Genomic DNA, 18,983 nt, shown 5'->3' on the forward strand with positions numbered 1-18,983 from the left:
TTAGGATAAAGTAGTATAACGTCAGTGTTTCTAAAATATCAACAGGATAATGTGGCTTTTTTTTTTTTAAAGAGTTTAAGTTGATTTCTCTACATGACTTTTAGATGTCTGTCCTCTAAAGAAAGGCATTCTCGTTTCTACCTAGGCATAGAAATTATTCCTCTTGGAATGGTTATTTGGTAATCATGATCCAATGGACACTGTTTCCTTTGGTTCAGAAATTTAGAAATGCTTACAGGTCTGGGTAGTTTCATATTCTGTTATATATAAGACCAAATTTCATCTCTTGTTTATGGGGAAAGCCAGAAGCCATATTCTCAAGCAATAAGGTTAAGAGTCATTTGTAGTCATTGTTCTTTTCCTCCTTCAAGTCTCCTCAGAACGAATTCCTAGGATTTATGACTATTTCTGTTCCCAAATAGTTCAACACTTTAATATTATGGAAGCTTGTGTTCTCATCCAAATTATGATTTCTACTGAAGTTTTGTTCAACAAAATTCAGAGCTCTGTGTAATAAATTCTTCTGATGTAGATGATATTTTGATTTACTTCTGTAAATATTTTTATAACTGAGAGTGGAGCATCTAAACAGTTGTTAAATACTTGTCTAGAATCTGCTTTAGAGTAAAGTCTCTGCCAACAACCATCCTTTCTTGCCGTCTGGAATGGGTGACTTTTTCATGTACTTTCCATTCTGTATTCTCAGCAGTAAAATGATAATAAAACCCAAACCAGGAGATTATGATTTTAATATACTTTATTTAAAAAGTACACAGTTTTAAATTGGTTTCAATGGGTTTCAAGCAGAAGGGACACTGCCCACTTGCAGTCCCGTTTCTGATGAAGGATGATAATAATGTAGCAAACTCACATTTGCATGACTGGCAAAGTAAAAAGATAACTTTTTTGTCAACATATCTCTAAGAGTTTATATCACGCACAGTTTAATATCATGAGATGCTGATGGTTGGACTACATTTCATGTCTCCTATGTCGCACCATATTTTGGCTCACAGTTTATCCATACTTTAGCATGCCAAGAGAACATCTCCATCAGTGTCACCTTGAGAAGAGCATCAAAAGCAGAGGGAGCAGGATAAGGACCATCTTGGCCTGGAGATTCGGCGCACCCCCACACTCCCTCGCATTCTCCTACAGGGAAAGGCAGGGTTGGTTAGAGCCGAGGTGGATCCCAAGATGCCTTAAACTTCCCAAGGTATGTGGAGTCCCCAGATCCCTCCCTGCTCTCCAGTGTATGAACAAAATCATTTGGAGCCTAGATAATGCCAGGAAATGGACTTGTCTACATTTCATCATGTTAGTAATGAGAATCTCTGATTTCACTTGTCAATGCACAACGTATTCAAAATGACTCTTTGTATACTATTATGCAGAACATTCAAGAGGCAAAGGGCTGTTGGTAGAGAAGTCTCTTGTGATTATTTTATAAAAGCAAAATACTGACCTTCTTAGTAAAAGATCACATCTCAGGGGGCTGATCATTTCAGATACTTGGCTATGGAAGGTTTTGTGTGTGTCTTCCTTTTAATTTGGGGGAAGGGAGGCTCTGTTTTACAAAACTCAAATCATATTATTTATTTCTTTCTGTACCGTGATTTTTATCCACTAATTGATGGAAATTTCTCTATCTCCATTATTCTAGGTCTATTTTATTCAGTTCTTTTTTTTTTCTTATTGATGGTTATTCATCTTCTCATCTGTTCTCTACTGCTACAAAGAGTGCTGAATATAGGTCCTTACCAAACAATGATACTTGCTCCTGCCCTGGCCTTAGGTAAAGATGCCCAGGAGTGACAGTGCCAGAGCTAAAGGGTATTTTTGCTTTTGATGGCTATTGCTAGATATTTCATTGGTACCTGTATTTTCTGATCACCCAGTAAATTGTATCTTTCATGTCCTCGGTTTATTTTTATATGCAGTTGTTTGACTTATCAATTTTAAGAGCTCTTTATGCTTTGATTTATAAACATTTTTTCAAGTTCTATAAATTGGATACTGACAGTTATGTTTTTCTATCAAAAAGTTATAATTTTTATATAGTTAAATAGATCTGTTTTTCTTCTATAACTCTTTGATCTTGGATAATAAGGACTCTCCAATCCCTAGAATTTCTTATTTATTTATTTATTTTAAAAATTTTATTGAAGTATAATTGATTTACAATGTTGTGTAAATTTCTGTTGTACAGCAAAATGATTCAGATACATATATATTATATATATTATGTATTTTATATATTATATATAATATATATAATATATTATATATATAATATATATTTTTTTTCATTTTCTTTTCCTTTATGGTTCATCTCAGGATATTGAATATAGCTCCCTGTGCTATACAGTAGGACCTTGTTATTTATCCATTCTAGACCATAATAGTTTGCATCTGTTAATCCCAAACTCCCAATCCTTCCCCCACACCCTTAGCAACCACAAGTCTGTTCTCTATATCTGTGAGTCTGTTTCCGTTTCATAGATATGTTCATTTGTGTCGTATTTTAGACTCCACTTATACTTGATAGATTCCACATATAAATGATATCATATGGTATTTGTCTTTCTCTTTCTGATTTACTTTGCTTAGTATGATAATCTCTGGGTTCATCCATGTTGCAGCAAATGGCATTATTTCATTCTTTTTTATGGCTGAGTAATATTCCATTATATATAAATACCACATTGTCTTTATCCATTCATCTGCTGATGGACATTTAGGTTAGTTCTATGTCTTGGCTATTGTAAATAGTGCTGCTATGAACATAGGGTTGCATGTATCTTTTTGAATTATAGCTTTACCTGGATATATGCCCAGGAGTGAGATTGCTGGATCATATGGCAACTCTATTTTTACTTTTATCAGGAACCTCCGTACTGTTTTCCATGTGGCTGCACCAATTTACATTCCCACCAACAATGTAGGAGGGTTCCCTTTTCTCTACACCCCCTCCAGCATTTGTTATTCGTAGACTTTTTGATGGTGGCCATTCTGACTGGTGTGAGGTGGTACCTCATTGTAGTTTTGATTTGCATTTCTCTAATAATTAGTGACGATGAGCATCTTTTCATGTGCCTATTGGCCCATCTGTACTTCTTCTTTGGAGAAATGTCTATTTAGGTTTTCTGCCCATTTTTCAATTGTGCTGTTTGATTCTTGTTATTGAGTTGTATGAGTTGTTTGTATATTTTGGAAATTAAGCCCTTTCAGTTGCATCATTTGCAAATATCTTCTCCCAACCTGTAGGATGCCCGTTTGCTTTGTTTATGGTTTCCTTTGCTGTATAAAAGCTTATAAGTCTGATTAGGTCCCATTTTTTTTTCAAACATCTTTATTGGAGTATAACTGCTTTACAATCGTATTTTAGTTTCTGCTGTATAACAAAGTGAATCAGCTCTATGTATACATGTATCCCCATATCCCCTCCCTCTTGTGTTTCCCTCCCACCTTCCTTATCCCAACCCTCTAGGTGGTCACAAAGCACCGAGCTGATCTCCCTGTGCCACGCAGCTGCTTCCCACTAGTTATCTAGTTTACATTTGGTAGTGTATATATGTCCATGCCACTTTCTCACTTCTTCCCAGCTTACCCTTCCCCCTCCCCGTGTCCTAAAGTCCATTCTCTATGTCTGCATCTTTATTCCTGTCCTGCCCCTAGGTTCTTCGGAACCTTTTTTCTTTTTTTTTAGATTCCATATATATGTATTAGCATACAGTATTTGTTTATCTTGCTTTTATTTCTATTGCCTTGGGAGACTGACCTAAGAAAACACTAGTACAATTTATGTCAGAGAATGTCTTACTTATGTTCTCTTCTAGGAGTTTTATGGTGTCATGTCTTGTATTTAAGTCTTTAAGGCATTTTGAATTTATTTTTGTGTATGGTGTGAGGGTGTGTTCTAACTTCATTGATTTGCATGTGACTGTCCAGCTTTCCCAACACCATTTGCTGAAGAGACTGTCTTTTCCCCATTGTATATTCTTGTCTCCTTTCTTGAAGATTAACTGACCACAGGTGTGTGGGTTTATTTCTTGGATCTCTATTCTGTTCCACTGATCCATATGTCTGTTTCTGTGCCAGTACCATGCTGTTTTGATTACTGTAGCTTTGTAGTATTGTCTGAAGCCTGAGAGGGTTATGCCTCCTGCTTTGTCCTTTTGTCTCAGAATGGCTTTGGTGATTCTGGGTCTTTTATGTTTCCATATAAGTTTTAGGATTATTTGTTCTAGTTCTGTGAAAAATGTCATGGGTAATTTGATAGGGATCACATGAAATCTGTAGATTGCTTTGGGTGATATGACCATTTTAACAACTTTAATTCTTCCAATCCAATAGCATGAGACCAATCCCTAGAATTTCTTATGAGACCATCATTTACCATGCAAGTCCATTCTATACCCTCCCCTTTGAATTGAACCTTTGTCATACATAAGAATTACTATTCTGGGGCTTCCCTGGTGGTGCAGTGGTTGAGAGTCCGCCTGCCGATGCAGGGGACACGGGTTCATGCCCCGGCCCGGGAAGATCCCACATGCCGCGGAGCGGCTGGGCCCGTGAGCCATGGCCGCTGAGCCTGTGCTCCGCAACGGGAGAGGCCACAACAGTGAGAGGTCCGCGTACCACAAAAAAAAAAAAAAAAGAATTACTATTCTGTTCCACTGACCTCATCTCAGTGGGTCTAGAAACTTAAAGAAAAAAAATACTGATTTTTTTTTAGTGTTTATCATGTATCTAGTTACCAAAGCAAATTATCTTATTAACTGGAGAAGATTTTTACTCTAGTGACTTTAGTGCTACGTATGCAGTTCTGGTTTTAGTTGAAGTGGTATTATTGCTTTTGGACTATTGTTCATATTTCTATTTTACATAGAGCTTTTATTAGAGGTGATCACTCAATTTTATCAAAGGCCTTTTCAACTTATGTTGTTATTGAACTCTCCCTCGAATATAGAAGGAAACATTCTCAATAAATTCCAAATTCTTTTTAGTACTATACTGACTTTAAAATATTTTCTAGGACTTGGATAGTTTAAATAACATTAAAATTATTTGCTATTTACAGGTAAGATTAACACTCAGCTGGCTCTGGTGGCATTTTAAAAAATGAATATCTTCCCAGTCTCCCTAGAGTAATTGGTCTAGGCAAGTTTTCTATTTTTCAAGGTGGGGGATGGACTTAATTTTTTTTTTTTGCGGTATGCGGGCCTCTCACTGTTGTGGCCTCTCCCATTGCAGAGCACAGGCTCCAGACGCGCAGGCTCAGCGGCCATGGCCCACGGGCCTAGCCGCTCCGCGGCACGCGGGATCCTCCGAGACCGGAGCACGAACCCATGTCCCCTGCATCGGCAGACGGACTCTCAACTGCTGCGCCACCAGGGAAGCCCCTTGGACTTAATTTTTAAATTGTAACTTTTCTTGCCATATTTAATTTTTTTTGCCTACAACATTGAAGGACATAATTCACCTACATCAGTGATAAGTTTACCTTTCTTAGTACTAGGTTTAATTTTTCTCTGATCGTTGCTTTTGGTGTAAATGTAGTGCCTTTAGAGTTGTGACTTCGTGTGGTTAGGGGAGTTTAAAGGCTTATCATTCCACATTTATATATTGTGACTCTTTTTTTTTTTTTTTGCGGTACGCGGGCCTCTCACTGTTGTGGCCTCTCCCGTTGCGGAGCACAGGCTCCGGACACGCAGGCTCAGCGGCCATGGCTCATGGGCCCAGCCACTCCACGGCATGTGGGATCTTCCCAGACCGGGGCACGAACCCGTGTCCCCTGCATCGGCAGGCGGACTCTCAACCACTGCACCACCAGGGAAGGCCATGTGACTCTTGATCTGACATTAGTATTGCCACTTTTGCTTTACATGAATATCTTATAAATAAAAGGCTGTCTAAAAGTAAGCAGGAAAATAATTTTAATTACAATTTGAAAGAAGTAAAACAAGATGGTAATTACACACTTTATGTGTAATAGTGGAAAGTGGTAAAATTATAGCACATTTGTAATAGGGAAGATAGTAAAGAGGCTTTTAAAAAATATACATGGATGTAATAAGATAAGACTATTAAGCACAGACTAAATAAGAAGGCATTGAGAGGCTGAAAGTAGAGTACCATTAGCCTTCCTGTATATTCTTCTTTGGTTTGTCTGAAAGGGACTGCTTTCTCAAGAGTAAATTTTGAGCTATAGTTCTTTGACTACTGTGAGATTCTCATGGCGAATCTGATGGGAAAAGAGTAGGAAGTGTGCTCAGATTACCTCAGGATGGAAGCCATGACAAGATTCCGGACGCCTTCTGATCTTCTGAGCCTTTAAACGTTCACACTTAAGGGATTCGTTATGTTGACTGTTGTTAAGGCATATTTCCAAGATGCTCCTTTTCCTTACTCTGAATTTCAGAGCTCAAAACTTGGCACTAAACTCCCTTAACAACTTCTCTCTCTCTAATAGTGGAAAGGATATCATCTCCTCCTCTCTAAGATTTCTCCCCTAGGTTTCCTTACTGTCGATCCCCCTTACCAGCTTCATCAGTAGTGGCTGGACCTACACACAAAAGGATATACCTGATTTCAATGGGTGCCATGGTGATGGGGGCCACAGACTCACAGAGGCAGCTACTGTCCACCACCACCATGAACAGATTGCTGCTTGGGATTTGCTGGATGACAAAGGACCTGTTGGAACAAGAGGCAGAGAGACAGTGAGTGGTCATTTACCATCCCTCAACTTAATAGCCATGAGGAAAACTTTCCCTGGGGTGGGGGAACTAGTAATATTTTGGAAAACAGGTTTCAGAGACTGCTTTACTAGTCAAGTTGCCTCCTTCCCCGAGGCTCTTCACTTACAAATATGAAGTTTCACTAAGAAGACAGTAGCCTATAACCTACATCTATGTCCATATATAGCTCATAAAACTCACCTTGGAAAGACTGGATTTTTATGTGTATGAAACAGGAGAGTCAGAGTTGGCTAAATCACCTCAGTTTCCAAGGTCTAAGAGGTTAAGCTTTTCCAAGACTCATTTTCTTCTCCCAGGGCCTAAACATCACCCCAAGTTGCATCTGATGTTCTTTGAGGACATCAGATGCAACTGATCAGATGCAACCTTCTCCCTCCAACAAGGATAGACTGAAGTTATGTCATATTAATGATAAAAGATGAAGTGAACTTCCTAGACCTTTCCCTGAACCACTTTGCACAGTGTCTGCCCATAATAGAGGTATTTTTTGGATGAAATTAATGCTAGTTGTTTAAGGAGATCCATCCTTCTCAGAGACCAAGTTAAGCTGGTACTAAGGCCATATGGCACTTCTGACATTCTGGGTTTATCTGTACAGCTAGTCCAACATAAGTAAGCCTAATGACACCTCTTTCTCACCTTACCCAATACAATGAAATGACAAAGTAATGTCACCATAAAAATACTCCTTGAACCAGAAATACCAGTGACTCTTTGGAGGAACAAATGAGACAACAAATCCCGTATTCTTCTAGAGCCAACAGATTAGCTAAATATTTAGCCCCAGGCCCAGAATCCCTGTCACATAAATTTTTCATGATATTTTACCAAATTCAGTTTAGTCAGATGAACTAGACTATAGCATTAAAAAATGGTCAATTTCTCTGTAAGTTATCTTCATCTTTCTCTCAAAAAATTTGTTCTGTTCTCTAGAGTGTATCTAGTAGAAGAAGATATGACATGAATTTTTATGATCATAGTATACAAACTGATAGAAATACCAAAATGGTATGATGAATGCGTGACTTGTTTAAAATATAGAGCAAAAACTCTTCAGATCTAAGCAATAACAGAATATAAGTTATTTTCAAACGCAGGGAACTGCAGCACATTCCAAAGAGCAGAAAGCATCAATTACATGTTCTTCTTTTACATTCAGGTAAAATTAGAAATTAATAGCAAAAAGATATAAGCAGTGGAAATTAAAGGTTAAAAACACATCCAATTAATCCTTGAGAATTTGAGAGCAGCCCGGACTCAAATCTGTGCAGATTTGAGTCTGGACTGCTTAAATATTTCTACTGGGAAAAAATTTTGCAAATAAATGAACTGTGTTTTTGAATCAAGAAACTGGAAAAATAAGAACATAAACCTGCACCTGTGCCCTATACTTATTCTCCCGTGGTACACTGGGCTGAGAATTGATGCCCCTCTCCAAAGCCCAGCCTTCTGCAAGGATATGACTGATGGAAGAGGAGAGAGGTGAACATTGCACAAATAGTTTCTCTTGTCTACTAGCCATTTTCTTCAGCTTACACAAAACTCTCCCTTGACTTTACCTTCACCTACCACCCTGCTTCCCCGTCCTCATTTATAGTAGAACGCCTAAAAAGAATTATACACAATCCCTCTCTCTCTCCTCTCTCTCTCTCTACTTCCTCGCTTCTCTCCTTTCACAAATCTACTCCAATAAGGCTGTAGTCCTTACCACACCCTTGGATCGGTTCTTGTCAAGGACACCAACGACCTCACTGTCTTTCTTCTCAATCTCCTTTGCCTCCACTTCCTCCTTCCCTGCTCACTCTCTGTCCCTCACAAAAAACTGTGGTTTCCATGGGAGGAAGGCCACATGTGTCTGCCCCTGGTTATCTTTTATCCCCAGCAGCCAGAGTTATGCCTGGGACAGAGCAGATGCTCAGTAAACATTCACTGAATCAATGACAGAATGAACTTATAAAGATAAAAGGAGAAGAATAAGATGCAGATGAAAACGTGAAGATAACTAAAAGAATCAAACTCTGGCTTAAAAGAACAAGGACATAAGTCCACTTCTGGCACTCCTGATCAAGAAAAAGAAGTCACAAAGTTACATTAAAACCCAAAAGATACAGAGGCATTTTAAACATTTTAAGTGAGTATTACGTATATCATTACAAACAATTTGAAAACTTAGAGCAAACACACTTTGGGGATAAAGTATAAATTATCAACATTTGGCCAAGCTATAAAAAACACCAGCAAACCAACTGCATGAAAAAAACCTGAAATGCACATTGAGAATCTAACCCCAAGTGAATACTACCAAGTCACCCAAAGAACAGATATCACTGTGTTCATAGAAAATCCGTGTGAGCCCACTGACCAACTGTTAGAACCAAGAAAAGAACTAAGCAAGCTGCCCAGTTACATAATCAGCATATAAAACCACAGCCTTTCCCTGACACTGGCAATAACCAATGAAAATATATTTATGAAATAAAGAACCATTGATATTGTCAATAATTACTATGAAATGCCCAAGGATAAACCTAGTAAAAGACATTTCTTTATGAAGAAAATGATCAAAATTTACTGAACATAAAAGAAAAAAAAAAAAACCCTAAGAAATCCACAGTGGTTGTGGAAGGGAACAGTTATATATTAAAGGTGTCATTTCTCCTTCAATTAACCTTTTTTTTTTTTTGCGGTATGCGGGCCTCTCACTGCTGTGGCCTCTCCCGTTGTGGAGCACAGGCTCTGGATGCGCAGGCTCAGCAGCCATGGCTCATGGGCCCAGCTGCTCCGCGGCATGTGGGATCCTCCCAGACCGGGGCACGAACCCGTGTCCCCTGCATCGGCAGGCGACTCCCAACCACTGCGCCACCAGGGAAGCCCCAATTAACCTTTTAATTCAAAGTAATCTCAATAAAAATCCAAACAGGAATTTTGATGGAATTTGAGGTGATGATCCTAAGATTCATTCATAAGATTAAATATAAAGAACAGTCTGGACCATATCCAGCCTGCCGCGTGCTGGACGCGGTGGAGTGTCACTGCAGGACCTTGCTTCAGACATATTGCAATTCTGAAGTTCATGAAGCCAAGGAAGGAGGAATTTGCACAATCATCATTCCTGGATTGATGATAGGTATTACAGTTTACTGTCAAAGAAATGTTTAAATGTTCAGTAAATCGGAGGAAAAAAAACATGGATTTTTAGCAACTGAAGAGCAAATTAAGATGTAAAGGACCTTTGATCAATAACAACATAGAGACTTCCGGGTAAGATGGCGGAAGAGTAAGACGCGGAGATCACCTTCCTCCCCACGGATACACCAGAAATACAGCTACACGTGGAACAACTCCTACAGAACACCTACTGAACGCTGGCAGAAGACCCCAGACCTCCCAAAAGGCAAGAAACTCCCCACATACCTGGGTAGGGCAAAGCGGAGAGATCCCCACACAGAGGATCGGTGCCGAGCGGCACTCACCAGCCCGAGAGGCTTGTCTGCTCGCCCGCCGGGGCGCGCGGCGCTGGAAGCTGAGGCTCGGGCTTCGGTCAGAGCGCAGGGAGAGGACTGGGGCTGGCGGCGAGAACTCAGCCTGAAGCGGGCTAATGTGCCACAGCTAGCCGGGAGGGAGTCAGGGAAAACTCTGGAGCTGCCGAAGAGGCAAGAGACTTTTTCTTCCCTCTTGGTTTCCTGGTGCGCGAGGAGAGGGGATTAAGAGCGCTGCTTAAAGGGGCTCCACAGACGGGCGCGAGTCGCGACTGAAAGCGCGGAGCCCAGTGACGGGCGTGGGACACTGGGGCTGCTGCTGCCGCCGCCAAGAAGCCAGTGTGCGAGCGTAGGTCACTGCCCACACTGCCCTTCCGGGAGCCTGTGCAGCCCGCCACTGCCGGGGTCCCGGGATCCAGGGGCGGCTTCCCTGGGACAACGCACGGCGCGCCTCGGGCTGGTGCAACGTCACGCCGACCTCTGCCGCTGCAGGCTCGCCCCGCACTCCGTGCCCCTCCCTTCCGCCCGGCCTGAGTGAGCCAGAGTCCCCGAAGAGGCTGCTCCTTTAACCCTGTCCTGTCTGAGTGAAGAACAGACGCCCTCCGGCGACCTACACGCAGAGGCGGGGCCAAATCCAAAGCTGAGACCCAGGAGCTGTGAGAACAAAGAAGAGAAAGGGAAACCTCTCCCAGCAGCCTCAGAAGCAGCGGATTAAAGCTCCACAATCAACTTGATGTACCCTGCATCTGTGGAATACATGAATAGACAACACATCATCCCAAATTGAGGAGCCCGGAGTCAGTGCTGTGCCTCTGAGGTGGGAGAGCCAACTTCAGGACACTGGTCCACAAGAGACCTCCCAGCTCCACATAATATCAAACGGCGAAAATCTTCCAGAGATCTCCATCTCAACACCAGCACCCAGCTTCACTCAAGGACCAGCAAGCTACAGTGCTGGACACCCTAAGCCAAACAACTAGCAAGACAGGAACACAACGCCACCCATTAGCAGAGAGGTGGCCTAAAATCATAAAAAGTCCGCAGACACCCCAAAACACACCACCAGACGTGGACCTGCCCACCAGAAAGACAAGATCCAGCCTCATCCACCAGAACACAGGCACTAGTCCCCTCCACCAGGAAGCCTACACAACCCACTAAACCAACCTTAGCCACTGGGGACAGACACCAAAAACAACGGGAACTACGAACCTGCAGCCTGCAAAAAGGAGACCCCAAACACAGTAACATAAGCAAAATGAGAAGACAGAAAAACACACAGCAGGAGAAGGAGCAAGATAAAAACCCACCAGACCTAACAAATGAAGAGGTAATAGGCAGTCTACCTGAAAAAGAATTCAGAATAATGATGGTAAAGATGATCCAAGATTCTATTTCCCAGATCCAAAATCTTGGAAATAGAATAGACAAAATGCAAGAAACAGTTAACAAGGACCTAGAAGAACTAAAGATGAATCAAGCATCGATTAAAAACACAATACATGAAATAAAAAATACTCTAGATGGGATCAATAGCAGAATAACTGAGGCAGAAGAACAGATAAGTGAGGTGGAAGATAAAATAGTGGAAATAACTGCTGCAGAGCAAAATAAAGAAAAAAGAATGAAAAGAACAGAGGACAGTCTCAGAGACCTCTGGGACAACATTAAACGCACCAACATTCGAATTATAGGGGTTCCAGAAGAAGAAGAGAAAAAGAAAGGGACTGAGAAAATATTTGAAGAGATTATAGTTGAAAACTTCCCTAATATGGGAAAGGAAATAGTTAATCAAGTCCAGGAGGCACAGAGAGTCCCATACAGAATAAATCCAAGGAGAAATACGCCAAGACACATATTAATCAAACTGTCAAAAATTAAACACAAAGAAATCATATTAAAAGCAGCAAGGGAAAAACAACAAATAACACACAAGGGAATCCCCATCAGGTTAACAGCTGATCTCTCAGCAGAAACTCTACAAGCCAGAAGGGAGTGGCAGGACATAATTAAAGTGATGAAGGAGAAAAACCTGCAACCAAGATTACTCTACCCAGCAAGGATCTCATTCAGATTTGATGGAGAAATTAAAACCTTCACAGACAAGCAAAAACTGAGAGAGTTCAGCACCACCAAACCAGCTTTACAACAAATGCTAAAGGAACTTCTCTAGGCAAGAAACACAACAGAAGTAAAAGACCTACAATAACGAACCCAAAACAATTAAGAAAATGGGAATAGGAACATACATATCGATAATTACCTTAAATGTAAATGGACTAAATGCTCCCACCAAAAGACACAGAGTGGCTGAATGGATACAAAAACAAGACCCATCTATATGCTGTCTACAAGAGACCCACTTCAGACCTAGAGACACATACAGACTGAAAGTAAGGGGATGGAAAAAGATATTCCATGCAAATGGAAACCAAAAGAAAGCTGGAGTAGCAATTCTCATATCAGACAAAATAGACTTTAAAATAAAGACTACTAGAAGAGACAAAGAAGGACACTACATAATGATCAAGGGATCGATCCAAGAAGAAGATATAACAATTGTAAATATTTATGCACCCAACATAGGAGCACCTCAATACATAAGGCAAATACTAACAGCCATAAAAGGAGAAATCGACAGTAACACACTCATAGTAGGGGACTTTAACACCCCACTTTCGCCAATGGACAGATCATCCAAAATGAAAATAAATAAGGAAACACAAGCTTTAAATGATACATTAAACAAGATGGACTTAATTGATATTTATAGGACATTCCATCCAAAAACAACAGAATACACATTTTTCTCAAGTGCTCATGGAACATTCTCCAGGATAGATCATATCTTGGGTCACAAATCAAGCCTTGGTAAATTTAAGAAAATTGAAATTGTATCAAGTATCTTTTCCGACCACAATGCTATGAGACTAGATATCAATTACAGGAAAAGAGCTGTAAAAAATACAAACACATGGAGGCTAAACAATACACTACTTAATAACGAAGTGATCACTGAAGAAATCAAAGAGGAAATTAAAAAATACCTAGAAACAAATGACAATGGAGACACGACAACCCAAAACCTATGGGATGCAGCAAAAGCAGTTCTAAGAGGGAAGTTTATAGCAATACAATCCCACCTTAAGAAACAGGAAACATCTCGAATAAACAACCTAACCTTGCACCTAAAGCAATTAGAGAAAGAAGAACAAAAACATCCCAAAGTTAGCAGAAGGAAAGAAATCATAAAAATCAGATCAGAAATAAATGAAATGAAGGAAACGATAGCAAAGATCAATAAAACTAAAAGCTGGTTCTTTGAGAAGATAAATAAAATTGATAAACCATTAGCCAGACTCATCAAGAAAAAAAGGGAGAAGACTCAAATCAATAGAATTAGAAATGAAAAAGGAGAAGTAACAACTGACACTGCAGAAATACAAAAGATCATGAGAGATTAAGCAACTCTATGCCAATAAAATGGACAACCTGGAAGAAATGGACAAATTCTTAGAAATGCACAACCTGCCAAGACTGAACCAGGAAGAAATAGAAAATATGAACAGACCAATCACAAGCACTGAAATTGAAACTGTGATTAAAAATCTTCCAACAAACAAAAGCCCAGGACCAGATGGCTTCACAGGCGAATTCTATCAAGCATTTAGAGAAGAGCTAACACCTATCCTTCTGAAACTCTTCCAAAATATAGCAGAGGGAGGAACACTCCCAAACTCATTCTACGAGGCCACCATCACCTTGATACCAAAACCAGACAAGGATGTCACAAAGAAAGAAAACTACAGGCCAATATCACTGATGAACATAGATGCAAAAATCCTCAACAAAATACTAGCAAAGAGAATCCAACAGCACATTAAAAGGATCATACACCATGATCAAGTGGGGTTTATTCCAGGAATGCAAGGGTTCTTCAATATACGCAAATCAATCAACGTGATACACCATATTAACAAATTGAAGGAGAAAAACCATATGATCATCTCAATAGATGCAGAGAATGCTTTCGACAAAATTCAACACCCATTTATGATAAAAACCCTGCAGAAAGTAGGCATAGAGGGAACTTTCCTCAACATCATAAAGGCCATATATGACAAACCCACAGCCAGCATCGTCCTCAATGGTGAAAAACTGAAACCATTTCCACTAAGATCAGGAACAAGACAAGGTTGCCCACTATCACCACTCTTATTCAACCTAGTTTTGGAAGTTTTAGCCACAGCAATCAGAGAAGAAAAGGAAATAAAAGGAATCCAAATTGGAAAAGAGGAAGTAAAGCTGTCACTGTTTGCAGATGACATGATACTATACATAGAGAATCCTAAAGATGCTACCAGAAAACTAATAGAGCTAATCAATGAATTTGGTAAAGTTGCAGGATACAAAATTAATGCACAGAAATCTCTGGCATTCCTATATACTAATGATGAAAAATCTGAAAGTGAAATCAAGGAAACAGTCCCATTTACCATTGCAACAAAAAGAATAAAATATCTAGGAATAAACCTACCTAAGGAGACAAAAGACCTGTATGCAGAAAATTATAAGACACTGATGAAAGAAATTAAAGATGATACAAATAGATGGAGAGATGTACCATGTTCTTGGATTGGAAGAATCAACATTGTGAAAATGACTCTACTACCCAAAGCAATCTACAGATTCAATGCAATCCCTATCAAACTACCACTGGCATTTTTCACAGAACTAGAACAAAAAATTTCACAATTTGTATGGAAACACAAAAGACCCCGAATAGCCAAAGCAATCTTGAGAACGAAAAATGGAGCTGGAGGAATCAGGCTCCCTGACTTCAGACTATACTACAAAGCTACAGTAATCAAGACAGTATGGTACTGGCACAAAAACAGAAAGATAGATCAATGGAACAGGATAGAAAGCCCAGAGATAAACCCACGGACATATGTTCACCTTATTTTTGATAAAGGAGGCAGGAATGTACAGTGGAGAAAGGACAGTCTCTTCAATAAGTGGTGCTGGGAAAACTGGATAGGGACATGTAAAAGTATGAGATTAGATCACTCCCTAACACCATACACAAAAATAAGCTCAAAATGGATTAAAGACCTAAATGTAAGGCCAGACACTATCAAACTCTTAGAGGACAACATAGGCAGAACACTCTATGACATAAACCACAACAAGATCCTTTTTGACCCACCTCCTAGAGAAATGGAAATAAAGACAAAAATAAACACATGGGACCTAATGAAACTTAAAAGCTTTTGCACAGCAAAGGAAACCATAAACAAGACCAAAAGACAACCCTCAGAATGGGAGAAAATATTTGCAAATGAAGCAACTGACAAAGGATTAATCTCCAAAATTTATAAGCAGCTCATGCAGCTCAATAACAAAAAAACAAACAACCCAATCCAAAAATGGGCAGAAGACCTAAATAGACATTTCTCCACAGAAGATATACAGACTGCCAACAAACACATGAAAGGATGCTCAACATCTTTACTCATTAGAGAAATGCAAATGAAAACTACAATGAGATATGATCTCACACCAGTCAGAATGGCCATCATCAAAAAATCTAGAAACAATAAATGCTGGAGAGGGTGTGGAAAAAAGGGAACACTCTTGCACTGCTGGTGGGAATGTGAATTGGTACAGCCGCTATGGAGAACGGTATGGAGGTTCCTTAAAAAACTACAAATAGAACTACCATATGACCCAGCAATCCCACTACTGGGCATATACCCTGAGAAAACCATAATTCAAAAAGAGACATGTACCAAAATGTTCATAGCAGCCCTATTTACAATAGCCCGGAGATGGAAACAACCTAAGTGTCCATCATCGGATGAATGGATAAAGAAGATGTGGCACATATATACAATGGAATATTACTCAGCCATAAAAAGAAATGAAATTGAGCTATTTGTAATGAGGTGGATAGACCTAGAGTCTGTCATACAGAGTGAAGTAAGTCAGAAAGAGAAAGACAAATACTGTATGCTAACACATATATATGGAATTTAAGAAAAAAAAATGTCATGAAGAGCATAGGGGTAAGACAGGAATAAAGACACAGACCTACTAGAGAATGGACTTGAGGATATGGGGAGGGGGAAGGGTAGGCTGTGACGAAGTGGGGGAGTGGCACGGACATATGTACACTACCAAACGTAAGGTAGATAGCTAGTGGGAGGCAGCCGCATAGCGCAGGGAGATCAGCTCGGTGCTTTGGTGCTTTGTGACCACCTGGAGGGGTGGGATGGGGAGGGTGGGAGGGAGATGCAAAAGGGAGGGGATATGGAAACATATGTATATGTATAACTGATTAAATTTGTTATAAAGCAAATAATAATAATAATAATAATAAAAGTGGCAGAAAAGTTAAAAAAAAAAAAGAACAGTCTGGACAATTATAAAGTTGAGTTTTATAAAAAAAAAAAAAAGAGAGAGAGAGAGAGAAGGGAAGATGCTTGCCCCTAATCAGTATCAAAACCCATGAGATAATTTACAGAAGAGGAAACACAGATAGACAACTGATATGTAAAAGGGGTTCAATCTCAGTACAAATTAGGTAAATATAAATTAAAATGAAATTAAAATAATGAAATGCATTTTTCACCAGCAGAATGGCAAAATTTTAAGTCTATGGTAGTATCAAATGATGGAGAGTCTGAAGAAGTGAATATTATTCTACACTGCTGGTGGGAAAGTGAATTTTACAGCCCCTAAGAGAACAATTCATTATTGTTACAGTGAAAAATCATTTAGATCCTATTTTTCCAGTAGTTTTACTTCTCAGTAAGAGGAACTATTGTTCAAGAACCCAAGAAGACATACATAAAGATGATCTTGGTAACATTGTTCATTGAGAGGAGGAAAAAACAAAACCCACCTGAAAGTCCATCAACAGAGGAATGATTAAATAAGCAACAGTGTGTCTGTTCTATGGTCTACTTGGCACCAGATAAAAGGGTAAAAGGTGTCCATTTACCATCATGAAATATTACCCAAAACATAATAAGTGGGAAAATAACTGTTGCAAAACTATACATAAAGTATAAATATTTAAGAATATTTAGAAATACTCATCTAAGAGTATTTGATTCTGCTACAGAGAACAAGAAAAATAAATGGGATGGATAAGACTTATCTGTTATGTTAGGAATAGATAGTATCAGTAAGTGATCCATGACTCATGTTAACATAGAAGGAATAAGTGAACAAGTGGAGCACATGTGGGCAGCACACAAAAAAGGACAGAACATATGAAGTGTCTTCATAGTGACAAAAAGGAATGAAAGGACCAAGTGAAATTAAGTATTTATAAGGCACAGATCATGTCATCTCCAGATTGACAGCTGTCACCTATATCCTCCTTAAGTCAACCCAATGGCAACTCCCATGCTCTGCCTGAGACATGCAGATAAAAGTCATGGCTGCTCAACAGATTAGAGGCAATTTGCAAACTTGACTTTCCATCTCTCCAATAAAGCAAGTATGTATTGGCTCCAGGCACCTTCTTTCTACTGAGCCCCCACCCCTACCCTCAAGTCTGGTCCTCCTACCACATCATCAGTGAGAGAGAGAGCAAGGGAGGAGGGGATGGAGGGGAGGGAACAGGATGGCAGTGGTGGACAAGAGGCGAATACTGGGAATAATTGTCCGGGGAAACTTAATCTGTAACATTGGAGTTCTTTACAAGGCGAATGTGTACGTGTATTCTTAAAACATTTATAAAATGGAATGTTATGCTAGGGGCAAAGAGTATTGATTTTCTCATTTCACAAAAGAGAAAACTGGGACTCGGAGAACATACAGACAATAAGACATAATTGTGCCCATATCAGAGATTGGGAAACAAGAGATTAACTGATTTCCTAGAGTAACAGGGGCAGAGCTGCCAGCCTCTGGAGCCCAGGCCTGTTACGGGGCTGCTACCTTAGGCAGCCGACTTTCTGTCTTGTACTGGAGTTATTAGTACTCAAGCTCCTCGAGGGCAGACCTAGTGATCACTTGATATGAATGGTTAATGACAACCAGTGCAAGATATTATTCGTTTTAACACATTTACCCTCCAAGGTGAAGGCTCCCCAAGTGTTCTCATGAAGCCCCACAGCAAACTCCCCCCCTTTTACCCCCAGTCCTAGGAGATGGAAATCTCTGCAGGCAGCTATTACTACAGTGGAGGAAAACACCCCCCCCCCACCAAGGATTTGCCAGCGGAAAGATTAACTGCTTTTCCATATTTTAAAGACTTACTGTCTGCTTATTAACATGTTTTTTTGGAGGGGTCTGGCCAATGTTAGCTGTACATTTATGTGCACAATGTGTATTTATGGCCCAGGGTGCAGGGTTGAACTTCATAAAACACACCTCCATCCAGCTGGGCCCAGCAGCCAGACTGACATCGCTGTGTAGAGGGACCATGGCCTGTGGGGTTGGCCTGGGGGCCAAACAAGGCGGAAGGGAAATGCCTCAACAGAGAATCACAGCAGCCATTTCTAAGCAGGGATAGGTCAAAATGCATGAAATAAATTAGGTCCTCAAGGGAAACAAAGTAGGGAAGAGGGAAGCAATTTTGATCTGTCCATTGCCGGAACTGAAATAACCCAGTCCTCCCTTTCCTATTCACAACAGACTGAGAAAGAACTAGAGGAAAAAAGATGATGCAATCTGAAGACAGCCTCCCTTGACAAGAGGGAATATCTGCTGAGGGGGCTTTGCT

General features: G+C 40.0%; 1 protein-coding gene across 1 annotated transcript in view; it reads right to left on the reverse strand.

Moving 5' to 3' along the window:
- Positions 1 to 1,059: 1,059 nt before the first annotated feature.
- Positions 1,060 to 18,983, reverse strand: part of CACNA2D3 (calcium voltage-gated channel auxiliary subunit alpha2delta 3) — a gene marked incomplete at both ends in the record, with an annotated part of 792,926 nt that continues 775,002 nt past the window's right edge. The window contains 3 exons of the mRNA XM_082637213.1: positions 1,060 to 1,152; positions 6,284 to 6,371; positions 6,589 to 6,699. Of these exons, the coding sequence (XP_082493339.1) occupies positions 1,060 to 1,152; positions 6,284 to 6,371; positions 6,589 to 6,699 (292 nt within the window). The remainder of the gene's footprint in view (positions 1,153 to 6,283; positions 6,372 to 6,588; positions 6,700 to 18,983) is intronic.

This window comes from Mesoplodon mirus (genome assembly GCF_964341445.2).
Source record: "Mesoplodon mirus genome assembly, chromosome: 12".
Classification (NCBI taxonomy): Eukaryota; Metazoa; Chordata; class Mammalia; order Artiodactyla; family Ziphiidae; genus Mesoplodon; species Mesoplodon mirus.